This window comes from Lonchura striata, chromosome 5 (assembly GCF_046129695.1).
Source record: "Lonchura striata isolate bLonStr1 chromosome 5, bLonStr1.mat, whole genome shotgun sequence".
Lineage (NCBI taxonomy): Eukaryota > Metazoa > Chordata > Aves > Passeriformes > Estrildidae > Lonchura > Lonchura striata.
This window is the reverse complement of record NC_134607.1, coordinates 25,639,039-25,661,683: the sequence shown is the minus strand read 5'-3', so window position 1 is coordinate 25,661,683 and position 22,645 is coordinate 25,639,039. Positions and strand designations below refer to the sequence as shown.

At 41.8% G+C, this 22,645-nt stretch overlaps 1 protein-coding gene across 1 annotated transcript in view; it reads left to right on the top strand.

Annotated features, from left to right (window-relative positions):
* The window catches only part of CELSR1 (cadherin EGF LAG seven-pass G-type receptor 1), a 163,294-nt gene that overhangs the window by 79,739 nt on the left and 60,910 nt on the right, over nucleotides 1-22,645 (top strand). The window contains exons 3-5 of the mRNA XM_031507931.2: nucleotides 8,505-8,727; nucleotides 13,159-13,274; nucleotides 15,913-16,001. Of these exons, the coding sequence (XP_031363791.2) occupies nucleotides 8,505-8,727; nucleotides 13,159-13,274; nucleotides 15,913-16,001 (428 nt within the window). The remainder of the gene's footprint in view (nucleotides 1-8,504; nucleotides 8,728-13,158; nucleotides 13,275-15,912; nucleotides 16,002-22,645) is intronic.

Here is a 22,645-nt window from a genome sequence, read left to right as displayed (position 1 = left end):
ACAATAAAACTCCCTATAATTTCGAGAGCTTAGTGACCATTGTCAAGTCAGCCAAGACTAAAGATTAAGATGTTAAGAAATTACCCACTGGACCCCACAGGGCAAAATTTGTTGTTAAGTAAGTGTGGCAGGCTAAAGGCTTGGATGCTAAAGGCCTTTTCCAACCAAAATGATCGTCTGGTTCCATGGGTTTTTCTCCTCCACCACATCTAAAGCATTCAAAAAAAAATGCTTTTCCTCAGCATTTCCTCAAAAGCCTGGGGGTGATTATGTCTGGTGCTGTGGGAGCAGGCAGCAGGGGGAAATCAGAAACACTGTGTGCACCCTGCCCACTGGCCCATTGCAGGACACCAGTGCCCAGGTTTCACACAGGGATTTCTCTTCATGAGTTTGCCATTGAGCATGTGCCCTACCTCTGCAAAACAACCATCTGGGGATTTTTTGGAGGTGTGGCACCAATCCATGGGCTGTAATATCATGAGTTACCTCTTTTTTTTTTTTGCTGAACTGTATGGTGGGCTTCAGAACTGGGTGTTTTTTTAACTGGAGAATATTTTACTGTGGCACCTGGCTCCTTGGTGCCGTCAGGAAAAAAAAATCACAGTACTCGTGATAAATCTTGGTTTCACTTCTAGTGCTCACAGCATTCTGGCCTCATGACTGGAAAGTGAAAGGTGAGTTGCCTGGTGTAGATAGAGTGGAAACTTAATGCCTTGGGAATTTTTAATACTCAACAAATACACAAGGGAGGGAACACAGGCATTCAGTTGTGACTTTTGTCTATGCTCTGTTCTTGCTGCCACTGGTGGAAATTGTGTAGGAAAATGAGGTTCAGTGGTTATGCAGCATTGAGCATATATCTTCTTGAGATCGTGCTCCTAATTTCTGAATCCACAGACTAATTCATTTCTCCAACAGATGTGCCCCAAATATCACTAATCCTCCTCAGTATTGTTTCTTCTCCCTCCCACCTCCCCCAATTATTCCTTCTCATTTAAATGCAAAAACACAAAACAGCCCAAATCATCAATCAGTCCATCCTTCTCTGCAGGGTGTCTTTTGTTTTGCTTTGTTTTGTGACCAGGGAAGGGGAGGAGTCCAGGGAAAATGGAACATCTTTGCTCAGGCTGATGCTGCTGGAGGAACCTGGGGCTGGTTTGGGGCTGTCAGAGGGCCAGGCATGGTTGCAGTGCCTGTTCTGCTTGTGCATTGCAGCCTGGAGCAACTTGAGAGATGGAGACCTGCTTTTGCTGCTTTAGCTTTTGTGAAACACAGTTTAGCTTGGTTTCCAGTGGGGAAAGATCAGCAAATACAATGGGGTCCTGGTCTCTCCCTTGCCTGTTTGGCCCATGAAGTATTTTCATGGTGGTCCTCCTCCTCACAGGAGCTTGCAGGAATTCAAAACAGCCAGGGTACAGAGGTTTTCCTTGAGGACCTTGGTGGGAAGAGGAACTAGGAAGGCTCAAGTAGCATCATCCTAGTGAGATGTGAGTTGAGATGTGAGTTGAGATGTGAGTAGGAATATGAGCTCCCTCAGAACAGACATTTTGGGCTGGAATTTGACCACCAAGAGCTCTCATGTACCTTAGGGCCAGCAGATGACACCTACAGCTTCAGAGCCAAATAAAAGAAAATAAAAAGCCTCTCTCGTTATTTTAAAGCATCTCATGATTAAAAATCTTAGGAACCCTTATATAGCTAAGTCTTGTGATTTTTGAAAATCTGAATTGTGAGTTATCAGGGATACCTAGGGGGAACTTTATGGAAGAAGCACAGGGAAAGGAGAAGTGTGATGGTAAAGGAGAGGTATAAGAGATATGTATTTGTATCTAAAAGAGAAGTGGTAAATCTGCACATTTTCTTCCCACCATCTCAGAACTTAGTGCTTATGCCCACAGAAAACCTAAAGCAGATGCAGAGATAAAGGGGTGATTTCTGGAGTATCTTATTATAGAATCATTTCTACATATCACCGCAGAGAACTGCTTGGCAAGCTGTATGCATAGTGTGACAGGAATGTTTTTGCTGTTTTTGATTAGTGTTATAAGGTCAGGTTACTCTCTTGTAAATACATAATATTAAATCTGGAATGGTTAGCAACTGAAATTCTGCAGGACAGCTGCCACTGCAAGTCAGCAGTTTAAGTGTGTATGTGTGGAGTATGTCTATATAGGTATTTATGCATTATTTTACTTTAACTATTTCTCATAATAAGTCTTTATAAGACAGAAAGCAGCAAAGGAAGCAGAAAGCAAAAGAAAGGAGAGAAACCCTAAAATATACCTTAAGTTGCCGTTTCTCCCTATAAGAGGATCCGGGATAATTTTAATTAACCTCCATCAGGCCCAGTTTTAAAAACATAAACAAATGAGTAAAAGAAAATACTAAATTGTATTTTCAAGTTTAAAGGTTTAGTAGCAGTGTCATTTAGAAACCTCACAAAGTCATAACCATCAGTGTTAATAGCATGGAGTCTCTGAAGTGACAGCAGGGCTTTGGCCCTTGATTTCTAAGGAACCCAGATTTTATGTCTGTTACTCAACACTTCTGAGTCACTCATGTAAAATGGTACATGAATTTAGTTGTCCCCTAATTAATCTCCCACTACTACACCAGTGGCTTCTAACTTCTATTTGAACCAGTTTCTCCATCATTCAGAATGAGCTGGCTAATGGTTCTGGGTAGCTGCTCTAGAACTTCTCTCATAAACCCAGTAGATGTTTGTTTGTTTGTTTGTGTCACATTTAATTGATAATTGGCATTTGCTGCCAATTTGCTGGGAGGTAAAGCTGACCTCCCAGTAGGTTCTGAGGGTAGACTCATGCACAACAGAGCCACTGAAGTAATTAATTTCCCTTTATGGACAAAATCCAGTGCTAATTTTTATTATTTGAATTGCACCTATGTTTTAGGCAAATTTTCCTGCAGTACAGTTATGTACAATCAGTGGAGATGATTATCTGCTAGAGATGTTGGTCCAGGTCTCCTACGACAAGAATTGAGCCACTAGACTCACACATGAACCATCTAAAATGGCTTAAAGCTGTATTTCCATAACAGTTAAACCTTTCTAAGAATTCCTGGGTGCATGGTCCTGCCTCCTTCCCATGTGCTTGCTGTGCTATTCATTCCATCAGTTCTAGAAGGGACTTAATCTGAAGATCAGTAACACTTCAATAAAGAAATGAATGGTGTTTTGCCATCTTAGCTCTACAAATCTGTCACTGCAGGATTACATGAATGCCTGCACAAGGGAGGGGGAAGAAACTGCAGCATGCTTGGGGAAAGGAGGGGACTGTGGTAACTCCCACTCATCTGAACTATGGTGAAACCACCCCTAAAGCACAGAATCCCAACCTCTTTATCTCTTGTCCCCGAAGAGATTTCCAACCTGATTCTGCAGCTAATTTGTTTTTAACAACCTTCTTATTTCTTAGTGTACTGATTGCTTTGGTGCCTGTTGTCATGTAAGGTTAGTAGTGCTTTAATTACTAGAGGAAAAGGAGGATTGATTTCCCATAATGTGCAAGACAGCAAATACATTTTTAATGTAGTTGGTTCTTTATTAGGGCTAATGGTCAATAGGAATTGTTTGAAAAATTTAGTTGTTCTATTTCTTGTTTTTTCTCCTTTTGTCTTAATTCTTGTGGATTCTCCTTTCCACATTAAAGTGTATAATTTTAGGTCAACTGCTTAAATCGGCTTCTCAACATGCTGTTTATTCTGGCAAAGCAACTATAAATATAGAGAAAATTAATATGTGTCTAGAGTGTGTGCAGGATGAGGAAAAGAGAAAATAATCAGTTCAAACAATTACAGACAGTGAGTAAAAAATTAATGTGTCCAGGGAAACTGATGAAAAAAGAACATCAGTGTAAATTTGCTGCTTCATGTAAATATATATTTAATGTACTGTTTCAGTTGAATACAATCAGAGAATAATAAAAAATTTTGAGGACTAGTCTCTAAGCCAGTGTATTGATGAAACACGCTGTAGTAAACTGATGTGAAGAGGGATTCTGTATATATTTGGATGCCATCATCTTGTTTCCAGCAAGCTTTCAAACATTTTCCATCATTGTTGTAAAGTCAAAGAACTCATCAGCAAAACCACAATCAGATTGCTGCAAAGACCAACCATTGATGCACACCAGTTTGTTGCTTGAAACCCACAATGTTCAGCTCATGAGGCAATTGTGAGATTAGTCTCTATTTTAAGACAGCTTATTTTTATTTCTTTTCACTTTTTTCATCACCATTTATTGTTTACTAGTTAAATTTTCATTACTTTATTTGGAATCAGTCAGAGGGAGACCAAATCTAGCCAGTCTGTATTTGCCTGTTCTTGTTATTTTGCACCTGCTATCATGGTGTCCTCACTTACATAAACTTAACAGGAACTTTATGACTAACATCTTTGTAACATTAGTCCTAAAATCGAAGAGGATAGGTATGTATTAAAGATAGGATGTTTGTGAATAGGATGCAGTGTCCAAAGCAACATTTTGATCATAAGAGCTTCAAAAACAGGAAGCACTACATAAAGGGCTGCAGGAAAGCCACAGGACTAGTAGCTTTAAAAGTCATCAGTATTAATTGGGAGCCTATAAGTTCAGCTACTGCCATGTCACAGTAAATAATTTTGTGGCAAGGGCAGAATCTTTTCAAAGCCCAGGAATCTGCTGGCAGATAATAGGCAGCCACGGCCCGTGTTATCTGAGAGTGCATGCTTTAGCTTTAGCAGCTGAAGAGGATGAGCTTCACATCCCCTGCTTGGATCTCACAGAGCTGTGATGTGTAACTGGTTTGTTCAGTGATTCCTAAAATGCAAGCCAGTGTGAAAAATGAAATTATATTAGTCAAGGAAATGCTGTGAGGAGCAAGGGAGGGTTTCACAGGCTGGGTGAGTGGCTGGGCCATGCTGTTATTGCCAGTCAAACAGGATGACCCCAGGCTGTGTGTGACAGCTATTTGGGCTGTGTTTTTATCACCCCAGCCCCTCCAGACCCTCACTGCACAGCAGCTCTCCCTCTCCTGTACTATTTTTTCCTACCAGACAGTAAGGCCACCCTTTTGATGGCATGTCCCAGCCCTCTGACCTCCAGCTGCAAGCAGGCACACTGGCACTTTTCAAAGGCTGGCACAGGCAGCTCCCTTCCTTTCCTGCTCCTCAAGTAGCTCTTCCCTTAGGGCCTTCTGACTCCAGCTCCAGCCAGCAACCAGCTCTTCCTTCAAGTCCTTGCAGGCTTTGGTTCAAATTCTGAGGATGGTTTTTAGGCTGTGCCTCAAGATTCCTGCAGGGCAGAGCTGTGGGACAGCAGTGTGTCCAAGGGGAGGTGGCTGCCCTTAGAAGTGACAAACCAAGGGTGACACAACTATGCCAGTCCTGATCAAAGCAGTGCTTCGAATTCTTGCTCATTTGGCTACTCAAAAAGGCAAAAATGCTCTGTTTCTAAATAATTCCAGGCACTTCTGGAGAAAAGGGTAATTAAGGTTTCTAAGTTTAAAAAACAAAAGATTTTTTGGTAACCATTGTGCTGCAAAGTACAGTGACACCTTGGATTTACTGTTCAGATTTCAAAACCACTATTTCAATATATTTTGGTAAATACACATAAAATATGAAAATCCAACATCAAAGAATATGAATCAAGTGCAGTTCTCATTTACATTACAGACTTAAGAGAATTCAGAATAATTTTAGTAACTGGGACATCAATGATGCTACAACTGAATAAATATAGGACAAAGAATCTTGAAGTATATTATTTTAATTTACTTCTTTACACGTGATAATAAAAAGAAGCAATAAAAACAATACAATATAGCTCTTCTGTAAACTTTTCTCTTAAATGGTCTTATGCCTGTATAGGTATCTAAACAAATGGTCTATATATTCTTGTTATATCACAGAATTAATTCAGAACCATCACTGACATCCAGCTTAGGCTTTTGTATTTCACCTCTGTATTGCCATGACATTTCCACAGCATGCTGCAATGCCAGGAATCTCTCCTTTTAGCTCACCCTTTTTGCTCTCTGTGTATTCAAGCCTCCATGTTATTTGCTTTTACAAAATACATCATTCTGTTCCCAGAAAGCCTTGAAGATTACATTCTTCCCTGAGTCAGAGAGTTATTTCACAAAAGTTTCTTCTTTCTATAGGAATTTTGGTTTTCCACTTTTTTGAGAGTTTTGGTACACAAGATATGTGTGTAAGGGCTGTGCTCATGCAGTGGATCATCAACAAGTGCTTGATGTAGTGTCCTCTTAAAACATCTGATGCTTGTGTGCACCATATCCAGCATACCAGGGGAATGTCTTGGTGATAAATACAATTTTTTTCCAAAAGAAACACATTATGGAGTGTTTAAAAACATTAAGGAAAGTGTATCAACATTATCTTGCCTGCTATGTAGAGCTGATAAATGGAAACAGGGGGATATTTATCAAGTGATTTTAACAGCATTTCACTTTAAAAGTGAGAATATAGGAACATGAGTGCTGAAGGGGAAAAGCTCTAGGCACAGGCTTGGACTCAAGGCTGTGTGGGTTGTTAATTCAGAGTAATGCACAGAGCAGGTCCATCCTCCAGAGCTGGCCCCACCTGGATGGGGTGTGCCTGGCTCCTGATCATAGCAGCCTTGTGTTTGCTCCTGCATTTTTCCAGCTTACCTGGTCTGAAAGGCAAGTGATGTTGGTGCAAGAAGAAAAAGGCAGCAAAGCTGGAGAGCCAAAACCACAAAGCTGCCCACCTCACCTTATCTCAGAGATCACTGCCCTTGGGGCAGTGGCTAAACCAGCTGCAAACCGTGGCAGTTTACAGCCTGGCACAGAAAAGAGGTGCAGACCAGGTCTGGGTGCAGCAGTACTGCTGGCTTCAGCCTGCCTCCCAGTGTGGGCAGCTTTGGCATGGGAACCTGTGGGAGCTGGCTGTGGAGCACTGAATGGAACAGAACTTTCCATTTAAATTTACCTTTGTTAATGAGTCACTGCCCACAGCTCCTGCTGCTTTTACTTTCCTGCAGGAATGTGTTTTCATGGTTTTAACTGTGCTTGAATCAATCACAGGACCATGGAATGGTCAGGGTTGGAAGGGATCTCTGCTCCTCCAAACCCCTGCTAAAGCAGGTTCACCCACAGCAAATTGCACAGGGTCACATCCAGATGGGTTTTGACTATCTCCAGAGGAAGACTCCACAGCCTCTCCAGGCAGCCCATTCCAGTGTTCAGTCATCCTCAAAGGACAGAAGTTTTTTCTCATTCTCAGATGGAACTTCTTGTTTTTCTGTCTGTGCCTCTTGCCCTCTGTGCTGTTGCTGAGCACTATAAAGAGCCTGACCCAATGTAATTGTATCATCTGGTGGTGAGTGGTCATGCAAACATTGAAGTATTAGAAATGTATTCCTTCAGCTGGCTGTGTTGAGTAGTATTGCTCTACATTTAATTGTCAGAGACCGTTACTGGGTTACACTCAACTGTATATGCCACCTCCAGTTTCTCTGAACAGTTTTACATGTGGGATGTGAACAAACCATAGGAAGACACATGTCAAAACATTAATGTTAACTAATTAACTCACACAGAGAGTTTGGCTTTCTGTACAATGATAATTCAGCAGTTGCTTTTGTCCCAGCCACAGCAGATATTTAAAAATTAATATCCTCTGTACATTATTTTTTTTAATTGGGATTTATTCTCAGATTCTGAGCAAGCACAGGACAGAAACCCATGGCATACATACAAAGCAAGACACCACATTCTTTAGTATTGTATTTAACACATCCTACTACATGCTTTGGGGATGAATAAAGACAAATTATTTAGGGGTGAAACAACTTCGCAGGTGGCACACAGAATCCATAACTTCTGTGGAGAGTTAAAATGCCCTTCTCCAAAGGGTTCAGAAAATTGTCATCGCCTGCAGGATGCATGTGTGGGAAAAGGTGGAAGCAATCTCTATGTCATCTGTGTCCTGCTTATTCTTGCTATAGACATTTTGAGAGCTTGTCATGAGCTCAGCCATGTCCTGTTGCCACCATGGGTAGTAAAGCCAAATCCCATTCAAGACATAGTGCAACCATTTATCTGTTTTACACAATTCAACTATAGTGAAACACCAAAACAATTTGCACATATTTTGGTTGGGAGAGAACGTGCCGGGTTTTTACCTCCTCCCATCTAGATCTGTCACCAGGTCTGTATTTGTCACTCAGTTTGGAAGCAGACAAAGAATCTGAAAACCACAGGCCAGTGTTGTTGGATATTTGCAAGAGTATTGCTCAGCAAAGCATATTCCACACTTTCCTGAAAATTCAGACTTGAAGAAGATGCAGCATTCTTACCCCCAGCAATCACAGTCTTGTAGCTCAGTTGCTTAGGGGATCAGTGTAGAAGTTTGGAAGCAGCTTGATCTGTAGCAGAACCGCTTGGGTAGCTGGGTGTCGTAGCTTGGTGCTGGGGTGAGGTGTCACCTTCCCTGACGTCTGCTTCTCCCCTTGCAGGAGAGTCCTGCGAGGTGAACGCGCGCTCGGGCCGCTGCGCTCCGGGGGTGTGTAAGAACGGAGGAACCTGCGTGAACCTGCTCATCGGGGGCTTCAAGTGTGAGTGCCCCCCAGGCGAGTACGAGCGGCCGTACTGCGAGATGACCACCAGGAGCTTCCCCCCTCAGTCCTTCATCACCTTCAAGGGGCTGCGGCAGCGCTTCCACTTCACCGTCTCCCTCATGTAAGTCCCAGGGGAAGCGCTCTGTGGCCGAGGGCTTCTCGCTCCAGCCTGGGATTGTCACATACCAATACCCACCAAAGACCTACCCCTGAAGGTCACTGCAGGGACTCCTGACAGTGACTCCTGCGAGCCGTGTTATTTGAAAGCATTTCATTTTCTGCCCTGCTGTGGATGTTTCTATGCTGCTGACTCACGACCTCCCCTGTTGTAACACAGACTGGTGGAGTGGGGAGAAGGGATACCAGGACCACTCTGGCCACCCATCACTAGCCTTCAGCCACAGAAGTGCTGGGGTGAAAGCTTTTACTAGCTGGACCTGTGGCTTCCTGACCTTCAGCCCAGCTTCAGAACCAATCCATTTTGTTCTTTGCTTGGGAGCACTCGTCTCATCTCCTATTTCCCCACCTGTGAAGGACCTGGGCATGTCAGACATGGCTGAGCACAATCTGGTCCTTCTCAGATTCTTGCTTTCCAGTGGTCCCCAGCCTTGGGCTTGGGACTACCCCAGCTAATCCAGCTCCTCACTTAGCTCCTTCTGGCTGTCACACCCAGGTCCTGCTTCTGGTCCCATCCCAGCTCCCAGGCACTAGTCTTATCCCCATCCCATCTGCCCCAACATGTGCATGTTGGGCAGTCTTCTTCTGGGCTCTCACTTTTCCCCTGGGGGTGCTCAGGTAGGCAAGGAGGAGCAATGATAGCAGCCACAGTCATGGGCAAGGGCTCTCCCTCACTGGGAAAAACCCCTCTTCTGGAGGAGACTTCTTGGCTCAGGCATAGGGCTTGCTTGGTGTGGAGCCAGAGCTCAGGTGCACAGATGCCTCTTACTCTGGGGAGAGGGTGGGTTTGCAGCTTTCCCATGGTTTAGCTGGTAAGGATTGACTTTTAGTTTTCCCTCACAGCTGACTGAGTAAACAACAAAAAATGTGTTACTCCTGACCCCAAAGAGCAGAGCTGGGGATTTTTTGATAGGTACCACAGCAGCTGCAAGGGCACACCTGTGTGTGTATCTGCCCAGAAAAAGTGCTCAGGGGGGTCACACAGGCTTCAGGCTTATGTCTTCTCCAGCACCCAGGCATTACCTGGTGTTTCACATCTGTCAGGAGCCAGGTCACTTTTTTACAGCATGTTTTTCAGTGCTGTCCTTTAGCATAGTGTACTTTCCTGAGCTAAGATCCCAGAGAGACTCCTCATGTAATGCTTCTGTAAATAGAAGTAAGTAATGCCCCTTCCTTGTAAATGTTTAAGGCCAGGCTGGCTAGGACTTGGAGCAACCTGGTCTAGTGGCAGGTGTCCCTGCCCATGGGAGGGGATTGGAACTAGATGGTCTCTATGGTCCCTTCAACCCAAACCATTCTATCATTTTATGATTTCTACCATTTTATCTTTCAACTACCTTAATCCTAAAGTCAAAATTTTATGGAATCTTGAAATTTTGGTTAAATCAGAAAGCACAGACATGGTTGCACACAAGCCAAGACAAGGAAATGTTGTGCCTGTGAAGATTGTTTTAAAGCATCAGGTCTAAGTACACAGAAAAACCGAGGAGCAAAAGGCTCTGTTGGATTTGTCCAACCCACAGTGAGAGCAAACAAAGGCGCAGTCTGGGCTGACTGCCAGCATGAATTGCCTGCACTACCCTTGACTTGTCCCCTCAGCCATGAGGTGTCATTTTTCAGGCTTTTGGAAAGAGAGCTTTGACGTTTAGGGTGCTTCAAGTTAGAATGACTCAAATGCCCTGTGTAGGGGTCATTGAGATATAGCAAAGTACTGTACAAAGGTAGTCCTTACACTAGGGTTTCTTCACCATCTTTAGAACCATGGTGGCTTATTTAGGCATGAGCTAAACATTACTTACTCCACTCAGTGTGACTATAAGAATTCTAGGCCATTATGAGGTTCATCCCCCACTGTCTGGCAGTCAGCTTTTCATACCTCAAGTTCACTTTTATTTACACTAGCTATTTCTTTGGCTTTTATTACCTTCAGTGGAGGAGGAAAACATTATGTGAGGATCAGCAAGAATTAGCCAAATTAGTTTAACTGCTAAGGATGATGATTTACCATTATGCATTTTGTGATTTGGGAGCATTTGTAAAATCCCAGGGTGTCCAGCTTCCCTCGATCTCAAGTGACTCATGACCCACTCCTAGCAAAGTGCAGAATATTTGCATTGTCCAGTCCCATGACTAAAATGGTTTTTTTTAAGTATTTAGGTTACTGACCATGCATGTCTTTCTGAACCCAATATTATGTATCTTCCTTGCTTAATTCCAACACTTACTACTCCTTCACTCCAAGAGACACTGTTAGTGGAGAGGTTTTCTCATTATTTATGCAAAATTCTGTAAGAAAGAGAATATTTTTTTCTTTGTCATGAAATGAAACATATCCCTTCTATTAAAAAACAGCATTTTTCCCCCCCAGGGTGACAACCAGACAAGTTCAAAAGCAATAGTGCTTTTAACCACAAGTATAATATAAAAGTTGCTTTTGACTAGTGGCAAAGAATGGAACTGAGCACAGATAAAGAAATATACAAAATGGCTTAATAATGTAATAGATTAATAAATAATGGTTTCATACTTAAAATTATGGTAAGAAATTATACGAGTATGAGAAAATATATTAAAAAATAACTAAGCTTTCTGATATTGCTGCCAGACTAAATCTTCTTCCTGCTCATTGAAGAAGTAGCACTAGTATTATTCCCTTTTCCTTTGCTCATATATATTCTGGATAGATGTGATCAAAATATTTGAATGAAGCAGTTATCCATGAAAAAATACTCTTGGGAAATATTTTACAAGAATTGTATTCCTTTGGATGAAATATTTGATGGTGAAAAGTGAAAACTAAATCTGTGTTTTGATAATATTAATAGTATTTTTATATTATTTCAATACAATTGAAATATCAATGGTATTTCTATAGTTGATTTTGTTTGCTTTTTACTTGTATAATATTATATTATAAACAAAACTAGAAATAATTATGTATATCAAAACTGATTAAAAGTAATCAAAACATTAATTAATATTTTATGGACTATAATGCATATTCTTTGAAATTTGAATTTTACACAAAATATCAAATTTGTGACTTACGTTTTTTGAACCAGAACAGTTAATTATCCTTCAAAAACATTAAAAAATATATGAATAAAATTTCCAATTTCAATGGAGCTCAAACTCTGAAAGATCTTTACTCAGTGTGATCCACAACATATGTATGTCTGACAAACAACTTCTGGTAAAAATTATTTTTTTTGTCTTTGAAGCTCTTTCTTTCAAATACCAACCCTGGTATTCTAAAATACTGCTTTGTTCCCATTCTCTGAAATGCAGGTTTTGCTGCATCACGTGAGAGTCTTGCTATTAGACATGATATGGCAGGCACAAGAGTAATTTCTTGTGTCTGTGGAAGACAGATTTCATTAGCTGTGTTCAGGATTTCATTCATTTGTAGGAAAAGTGGTTTAATTGAAATCAGGCGTATTTCCTGAAGTTCAAGATACAAAATCAAACTAAATTGCCATTGGGAAATGCAAGAAATTCCCATGGTTTCTCTCTTTTTCTCTATTTATCTAATATTAATATTTGTAAAAATGTTTATGTAAAGTGTAATTTCTTTTTATTTTGTTGCACTTCTGGGTAGATAAAAGCTGTGTGGACTGTCCAGAGGTAAGAGTATTCAACTAAAAAATACAAAATACTCACAACAAGCAGAAATTTGAAAGAAATGGTCTGTGCTGACAAAAAAAAAAAAAAAAAGCTTTTTAAAAGTGTGGTTGCCCCTTTTTCTGCAAGAAAGATACATCCCATATTAGTAGCACAAGAAAAATAAAACCCAAATGCACCTGTTGGTGCTGATCTAGTGAAATAATTTCAGTGTTTATTTTCCTTCTTCCAATTGACTGAACTGTTGATTGACTAACTTATTTTCCACATGGTGTTATTAAAGAAATGCTTATCCTTCTTTCCCCTTACCTCCCCATCAGGCTTTTGTAACCAGCTGATGTCTGTCCTAGGACACTATAGCATTTAGATGGCAAGCAGGCAGCAAGGATCCCCCTTTGAAGTGAAAATGCTTTGTAGCTGTCAGACTGTTTGCAGAGTGTAGCAGTGCTGCTGTTTGGTGAGTGTCAGATACTGCTGTTGCATCTTGTGTCTGCCTAATTTTAGCGCTCAAGAGGGTCAGCAGATCTCTGCAGAGCAGATTTCTGTAATTTCCATCTGCTTGCCTCGTTGATTGTGAAAGAGTAGATTTATCCTGTGACTGCCTCCTCAGTTTTACAATTTTCTGTCTGAAGATTGATTCAAAGGCTTGTTTATCTGCTAAACACAATGCCTTCTTTCTTCTGGGTGCCTTGACCATCAGTCTTTAATCCATAAGCTGTTAAGCACAAACTAACTCCATGTCTCTCTGTTCTAGGTTTGCAACCAGGGAGAGGAACGCTCTCCTCCTCTACAATGGGCGTTTCAACGAGAAGCACGACTTCATTGCCTTGGAGATCATTGAGGAGCAGATCCAGCTCACCTTCTCTGCAGGTGAGCTTTCACTTGAGTCGAGCGCTTCTGCTTGAAGTCAGGAGATCATCTCAAGCCGTTTGGAAATGCACTTCAGTGATTTTATATGGCCATTTGCTGCCTCATTAATTTACTGGCTGACACTGCACAGTAAACAACTGATGCCGGGTGTACTCCAGATTGTAGCGGTTTGTAGTGATTACACTCACTGTCGTAGGCAGGAGCTTGTCAACATATCAGTTATAAAAGCCAGAGTTTATCACTACTATAAAAGATACTATAAAAGATTGGCACTAGCCTGAATGTTGGCCTCCAAGCCAATGTTTGCTTAAATTTAAATGAGACTTCATTTTATCATACTGTGATAAATGTTGTGTGTTTATGCATTTTTACACCACACCATCAGAGGAATGTAGGTGCATAAATGTTATCTTAAAAATCTATGCAAGCCAAAGGAAAAGCTAGCAGCATTGAAAATGGCCTGGCATTCAGCAGGGATTGGGGAGAAGCAGTGCTGTCTCTAGAATGCATTTCTGCCCTGGAGAAGCACCTCCTCTTAGAAGAAGACATAAACAACAACAAATTTAGGAGAACTGTGTGCTCATTGCTACAGTGGGACAGGAAACAAGTGGCAGCTTTGTGTGCTTTCTGCACTAAGACTAAACCAGTGTCTTTGGTGCTTGTAGGAGAAGAGAGAGGGGAGGGCTGACAAGCAAAGTTCAGGCAGGACATATGCCCAGAACCAGATCTGTGCTTTCAGTGGCAAAGTTTTGGTGACTTAATGAAATCTCAGTAGCATAGAAAAACTCTGGTTGTCACAGGTTTAAGGTATTTTTCCACTGAGACTAAAACAAATATCTGGAAAGGGCTGTTGTTCTGTAAGTCAACTGGAGTTACATGTAGGTCAAGTGAGATGTTTGTGGCTCTGTATTGGGCATATAATTCAGGAAACAATCCTGCTATTTCCCATTATGCATATTCAGGATAGACATATGGGCTCCTGTTGTATTTTTGTGGAAAGTGAGACATTGCAAGCAGTAAAGCCATAGAAGCACAAGCACAGCCCCCATTGGTGTTGCACACTCATCACCAGTGATGGCTGCTGTCCTCAGACCCCATGGTAAATCCTGTGTGACCTCATTGATTTACCAGCAGTGCTGAGTGCATATGTGGGCCCTTTGGGTTGAAGATATCCAGTTACATTTCCCCTTTATTACCTCAAAGTTGTCCAAATTAGATTTTAAGGCAGGTTTCTGAATGGATTAGTGTAAGGAAATAACATGCTGCAGAGAGATGTCCTTTCTTCTGTAGCTCTGCTTCACCTGTCTAAACTTGAATCAAATTGCTTGGAAGGTACCCTGAGGATGAACGGGAAAAAAATAAATTCTGCTTGCACTTATATGCATTTAAATGTGGAGGAACTCCTTTAAGATACATGAAACTAAATTTAGATTTGCACTGCTGCACCTGAGAGCAGGTCTGGTCCTGCATATTACAAATGGTATTTTCTTTGGAAGAAGAATGGTTTATGTTTTATAGTTTTAAGTGGCTTTTAACGAACAGTACAAGTTTTGGACACCTGATCTCACTGTGTTATGTGTCGCAACGACTTCTTCACAGAAAGCAGAGCAAAAGGATTGCAGAACAGTGATATTCCTTTTGTAGACACTTGATAGCTGAATAAAAAGCCCAATTATTTGTATAGATTTTATCACTAAATGATAAAAACCATCACAGCAGGATGTCGTACATGCTAAGCTGAAATATGTATTGTTTAAATAACAAATATATGGGATGGGAGTTAAAGGATAGTAGGGGACACAAGAATAATTGACTTAGGTATTTGTTGAAAATAGGGAGTTGAAAGTACATTTTAAGCTCAACAATACTATGAGCTTTGTTAGTTTCAGGGGGAGTTACTTTTCATGTGGTTTATTATGTAGAATTTTCCAACTGTCAAAAAAAGAAAAACAAAAAGTGAGCAATCTTTTTCTGTGTGCCAGGCCTATTATGTACTTTCAACATGAATGTTTATTTTGCTGCTACCTCGAAAGAGATATGCCTGGTTACTGAGCTGAGTCTGCTGACTCTGTCCTGGCTTAAAAGCATCAGCATTCCAATTGGAATGGCAAAGTCTTGCTTTCAAATTTAAACACTGAAAGGCTGCCAATAATTTCATTAATCACTGGTAAAATTTCACTGAGCCAAATGTTACCATGGGTTTTACACTAGAGTACTTTTGGACTTCACCTTCTGAGCTCTAACAGGGAGTAGCTTCCCTTCCCTCACAAAATATTCCATCGCAATACTCATGCTAATAAAAACTTCAAAGGGTGCTTTTCGCAAAAATGCAGAAAAATTAATGTACATTTCTCCCTCAGTTGATCACTTCAGCAATAGCTCTATCTACCCAATGCATCTGCTCCCACAGATGCATGATAGAAGCATGATAAAAAACAACATAATTCACCCAAATGTGGCAGAAGCTGGTTTTTGTGCACCAGAGTAACTCTATGAAACTGGACATATTTATTGTCTTGCAGGACAAACCCAAATTCCTCCCTGATGAAGCAAGGAGGCTGCATCCTGTGCCCTGTGAGTTTCTCTGTGTTTCTTGCAGTGATGGTGACTCACTTTTCCCTTCTGCTTGTTTTTGCAGGGGAGACAACTACTACAGTGGCACCTTTCATTGTGGGAGGGGTCAGTGATGGGCAGTGGCACTCGGTTCAGGTGCAGTACTACAATAAGGTAAGGTAATTGTGTTGGTGGTAGCCCTGCTATTTATACAGCAGCAGCGGCGTGGGTCATCTAGCTCTGACCTGACATATGGACCTGAATTTTATTTGTTTCACCAGGCACATTGGTACAGCTCTGCACAAATGATACTGGTCTTGCTTACCTTGCTTGGGACAAAAATTCTCTCACAGGACTTTTGCATTTTGACCCAGGAAGGCAAAATTAAATGTAGTACATTTTTTTCAGAAGTACTCCTTCATATACCTGGAACTTTTTTAATTTTCAGTTTTTTAAGCTGTTACAAGTGTCAGTGTATCTAAACCAACTGATTCACTTGTATCTTGTTAAAAATTTGTGCTGAAATGTAATAACTACCAACCATTAGTGTAGAATTTTCTAAAACAAAGAAAATACTTTCCTTTAGCTGTCTTTTCTTGTCAAATGATGAGTTTAGCTAGCACTAGCTTCTCTGGTTTGGAAAATGTGATTATTAAAAGGTTCACAGCTTTCAGTAATGAAGTGCTGTCTTACTAAGTAATTTTTTGTCTGCAATATAAAAAGATACACAAGAGAAACACAAAAGTTGTCACTGCATGCAGTCCATGGCACTCAGAGGTAGACTCTGTGGTCCCTGTCCCTCAGTCCCATGGTCACTGCCACTTGGTCACAGGTTCAGTCTGGCTAAACTCAAAGGATTGCAGGCTCTCTGTGCAGAGCAGCCATTTCATGATGAACCAGAAAGCAGGCTTTTAGAGTGTACAGTGTCACTATTTACAGGTAGATGTCAAAGATCTTCTATAAGTCATAACAAAAATTAAAGAGTTCATTTAGTGATTAAGAAGCATTGCTTTTAGGTCTGACATGATAGCATTTTGGGGGATCACATAAGGAAATACGTGGCTGTTAAAAAGGAAACAGGATACTGGTGTAGGAAGCTGAATAGAAGATGGAGGATTAATATGATCAGCAAGTTTTTTATTTCCCAGTGCTGTGTCCTTTCATCACAGTTTGTGTGGCAGTTTGAATGGGAGGATTAAAATTTTATTTCGACTCCTAGATAGGATCTCCTAGCCTAAGGATATTTTATTGAGGTAATAAAAAGCTTTCTACTAGTATTTTATATTAAAAAAAAACCCCAAACTTAATTTTGTGCTTAATATACATAATATATTCTCTGCTATCTGGAGCCCAGAAAACTTGGTGTGTTGCTATGCACACATCTGTGGACACTGTGAAGCTCTTCTGCTGTTTCCACGTGTGCATATTTGTTAGAGGATGACTCTGGCAGAGTGAACAGCACTTGCTGAGGCAGTGGAGGGACACTCCAGCTTTCAGGTTCCTGGGCACAGCTGCAGGGAGAGCCCTGGACCAGCTCACTGAAGTGCCAACGAGCAGATAAGGGGCCCTAGAGCTCTTTAAAAGGCAAAGAGATCTGACACAGATGTTAAAAATAAACCTCTGCCTCATTTTCAGGGATTGCTGTGGTTCAAGCAGACTGGTAGGTGAGCCATGTTAGCAGCTGGTGTTTTCTCATTGTTAACACGTGTCCTGTCATCATTTTCTTCTTCTGCCCAGTTTTTTGAAGTGAAATGAGCCAGTCTCCACTGAACAGAACAAAATTCAGGGCAGAGAGGGAGAACGGAGGGAAACACCAGGAAACACTGCTGACTTCACTGCCTTTGCCACTTGTGTGACATGAAAGTGATGAAAAGCAGGGTCACTTTATGGAGAGCTGCACTGCGCCCTTTGCTGTCCATGTGAGAGACTGAGGTCATCACCTTCCCCTTAGCAGCTTTTATTGCAGGATGGTTAAATTCGGGCTGGAGGGGGGAGCTCACAACATTGAGTAAATGGCACAAGTAGGATATGCTCACCAGTATTATTCAGCGTGCTCTCAGGAGTTCCCAGCATATCTGAGAATTGCACATGTCGCACCAGCTCTCCAGCAGTGGAAGAGGGAGTGGGTGCTGCAGGGCAGAGACAGCTGGAGGCAGCTCTGCAGCCCTACCCGCCAGGCTGCCCCCACACCCTGCCCCAGGGTTAAGCCTTCACCTTGGCTGGTATTTGTTTGTACAGCAGTTTCTTGGCTACTTCATGTTTTAACAAAGCTGGAAGTAAAGTTCCTGTGAGGAGGTTGAAAAGACAGGGACAATTTAGGGATTTGAGTTGTGCCAAGATGAATGGGATGCTGTGTCTAAACTTGACACAGTTGAGATGTTTGAATAACAGAGTACCAAAACTCTCAAGAGTTTCCTTAAATTATGTACACATACTAGTTTGCAGGTATTGCATCCTTTCACTCTTTCCAAAATTTTACTGCAGTGTCAGTTCGTCATCCCAAGGCTACACAGCCCCTTTGTTCTGCTCAGGCACTGCACAACCTCTCTGAGCATGCAGAGCTCCCCTGAGCTGTCTCCCTTCTCCCTGTCTCTGGCTCATGTTTGATCCTCACCTTAAGGCCCTTCTGGACTCTCCTCCCTCCTGTCTGCCTCTGTCTTTTCCTGGCAGCAGGGCCACAGGGGTACCTCCACCAGCATCCCTTTGGTGCTTCTCCCCACTTTTTCCATTCTGCTGTTTGCCTGGGGAGCTCCTGGTCTTTGCTCCTTTTTAGACATCTCTTATCAATGTTGTCCATGGGAAATGCATAATCATCATCACAGATATCCTAGAGATCCAATTTATTGATTTGTCTTTCTTGCATTAAAAAACTTCAGCAGCAGCTCTTTTCTTCATAGACACATCCTAGCAATGTGCAAAATCACCCTGCATGAAGTCAGTTTGCTAATAACCATAATGAAATGAGAAGCAATTGTAGAAGTAACTCCTGTAAACTATTTTCTGTAGTTAGCTCAGAAGTGATGTGCTTTGTAATATTTATCTTTAGTGTTGCTGAAAAATGATGATTTAGAATTAACTTCATATCATGAAGGTCCCCTGCCACTTGGGGTCAAACACTGGGGCCTCATCAGTAAAAGGTAAGTCCAGAGCTAGCTTTGCTCCACTGTGCTTGCAGAAAGGCATCAAACCAGTTCTCTGTCAGTTCAAGTATTTGATGCTTTCTTACCAATCTTGCTATGTACCAGCACTGTAAAACATTGCAGTAAGGAAACAGATTGTATCAGAGGAAGAGAAGCAATGTAATTTCGTTTACTGTGTAGTGATGGAAGTGGATGCTCCCTACATTGGAGGAAACTAGCTGGTTTCAGTAGAAGTGCCTGAGGGAAGCACATGGAACTTGTTCTAACTATTGGCTCTGCATTGAATTTCTGGAAGGGAAGACATCAAGGGGGAGGAATTAGAAGTCATAAGGCAGCAGAAGTGAACTAGGAGTGGTTTATAACCATTATCTAGTTTCAGTTATATATTAGAAGTTTTTCAGCTTTCCAGTAGCAAAGTATCAGTTTACCTGTTACTTGCCATTATAGATGTTTGCTGACAGTGGGGGAAGACAGGGAGGAAGGCCACTCACTGACTCTGATAGCTCAAACACATTATTTAGTGGGGCCCTGATCTTGCAGCCATTAAAATCAGTGGGAGGTATTGAATTAAAGGTAACCTGTGGGTGATCTGCTTTCTCAAGAGGTATATATTGATAAGAAACTTATAAGAAATTGAATTTTTAAAAAATATTTTGTAAGGAAAGGTGGAAGGAGGGGGAAGATTTCAGCCTGGTAAATAAAACTGATTAATAAATAGTAGAAACGGCCTGCTCCTTGTCCACAGGATAGCTGGTGTAAGGGGCAGCAGCAATGTCAGCTGCCCTATTGCCTCAGTACTATACTTCCTCTCCAGGTGATGAGAATACAGTCAGCCTCTGATGGAATTTGGTCCTCATCCTTTGGGTCTCCTGAGCCTGCCAGCATGAGTGACAGTCACCAGATTTAGCTGTGCTGATACTTGTTTGGAATAGGAGCAAACCAAAACTTGTTTGATGGTGATGATGCTCAGTAGCAATGGCATTGTATGAACTGTCTGGCACATTGCACATACAGGATCATGTATGATTGTAGGTAGTACTTGGAACAGCAGATTTTACTGAAGCCAGTAGAGAGTGGTGTTTTTAATTAAGTGCAAAGTTCAAGCCACTCTCCCAAACTCCTGATAGAAACACAGTTTTGTTCAGCATTTGAGATATACCATCAAACTTATGTTAATGTTTTACTTGACTCATTACCTTAGGGTAGAATTCATCATTTGGCACAACATAAAAATATTTTGAGTATGGACATGTTCCTTTAATTATAGAGGGCATGTACCTGTATATTTGTATTTATATGCTCTGTATATTATGTGTTACTTACACATGTATGACATCCAAGTTGCTTAAGCATGTTACTGTTCTGTAGGCAGAAGGTCCTTCTGCATCTCTTTAAGGGAGCACAGGATAATTTTACCTCAATGACAGAAAACCTGAGAAAAGCATACAGAAACAAGCTCTCAGCGAGTGTCTGATGTGCAGTGCAGTAATTCTGGGGGATAGGATGAACAAAGCCCTGAATGACTCACTGGATGACTCACAGATGTAACAACTTCTGTTGTGCTGTTAGGCAGTGCCTGTGGTGAGATCCACTTCCATGGTTGGGAGTTGTAAAATGGTGGATGCCTAGGAGAGTGTCTCCACTGTACTGGTCTCCTGAGCCTACAATCTCTAGTATGAACCATGCAAGACAAATATTACTCTTTTTCCATAACTGGGATGAAGTTTCTTCTCATATCTGAAAATCAACATTAAGCTGCTGTTCTTTTTCTCCCTCCATGAATGTCTTTGATTGAGACATGCCATGATTTTTGTTTCAGATACTTGGCTGTCTTGGGAGTAGCCCACCCCTTCAGAGTGATTACAGTGAGTAGGGACCTGCTGATTCTCATCCCTGTGTGCTTCCCACCCGGCAGAACCCAGACCTGCACTTAGCCTGAAGACAACTGCCAGAGAAAACAGGCAAATTCTTTAGTTAGAGATAAACTTGAAAGAAGTGAGGGCTGCTTAGGGTTGATCTTTGGTGTGTTGTGAATTCAAAGAACAGGAGGTGCATTGCTCTCAATTAGACTCACATATGAATTCAAAAATTTCCTGCCTGTGGTAAGTGATGGTTTCTCTTGAGTTAACTGGCCTTCATCGGGGCAAGCTGCAGCTTGAATATCACCAAAGACTGAGTTAATACTGTAGAGATTTAGCTCTCAGCCCACTCATGCACTAGAAATTTTTTTTTTTTCCATTACCTTCCCATCTCATGGAGGTTTTATCCCTCATCCACTGACTGAAAGTGCCAGAACACCCTGTATTTCAGTGCCAAGTCCCACACTGTATTTTATTTTCCATACCCGGGGTGGGTACAGCAGCTCTCCCCTTGTTCTTGCTCAACAGGCGAGTGGGTGGATGGGAAGGCAGCTCTGTCCCTCACCTGAGGGCTCCTCAGCTAAAGCTGATTCTGAAGGATTATTTTACCATGCCCCTACAGCTGTGCTGTAGCATCACAGAGCTTATTTTTTGAAGTCTGTATCCACAAATCCTCGATACTATGGCTCACTAGTAGTGCCCACAGACTGGCTGTTGATGCCAGGGGTAGCCTCTGGGCAAAACCCACCACCTCCATGTCTGGAGCACCTCAGTGAGCCACATTTGTTCATGCCAACTGAATGGTGGCTCTTCAGCACTGTTGGACAGAGCTTGTGTGCCTTGCTGTGGTCCAGATGAAGCTGTGGGCAGCTGAAGGTCTTGAGGATGGTGTGGATTTGGGACTGCTGCCAGCTCAGGTAGACTTGGGATGAATCTGTTCACAGCAGAGAAACAGATCTGCACTTGCTCAGGACTTAAGATAAAGTGGAAGGAAGGGCAGGGTCATGGAGAAAAAGTTGGGAAGAAATAAAGCAATTCCAGGCCAGGTCAGGATTTCATATGATGATGTTCCTGCAGCCAGTCACTCAAGATAGTGGTCAGAAAGAGGAATGTCATATGGAAGTTCTGTGAATATAGGTGTCCAAAGAGGCGTAAATTAAAAGCATATCTGAAGAAAGTATCTGTAAATGCTCTTAATGTTAAAACAAAAAGCATCTGCTGGACTGTTCTGAGTCACCCACCTTCACTCCATGTACAGTCTTCATCTCCATATGCAATTTCTGTCATGTTTGACTGGGGTAAAGTTAAGTTTCTTCACAGTAGCTAATATGGGCTGTGTTCTGTGTTTGTGCTGAAGGCAGTGTTGATAATGCAGAGACATTTTGAGTTGCTGCTGGGCAGGGCTTACACAAAGTCAAGGACTTTTCTACTCCTCACACTGAGGAGGCTGGTGGTGCACAAGGAGCTGGGAGGGGACAGCCAGGACAGCTGACCAGAAGGGTAGCCCATGCCATATGATGGAAGGGAAGAAGAAGGAATGGGAGGATGTTCACAGTGATGACATTTGTCTTCCCAAGTCACTATGTGAGAGAGCCCTGCTTTCCTGAGGATGACTGAACACCTTCCTGCCATGGGAAGTGGTGAATGAATTCCTTGTTTTGCTTCACATGTATGCACAGCCTTTGCTTTACCTATTCAACTGTCTTTATCTCAACCCACAAATTTTCTCACTTTTACCCTTCTGATTCTCTCACCCACCCTTTTGTGGGGAAAGAGTGAGCAGCTGTGTGGGGTTTAGCAGATAAAGACTTTCTATAAT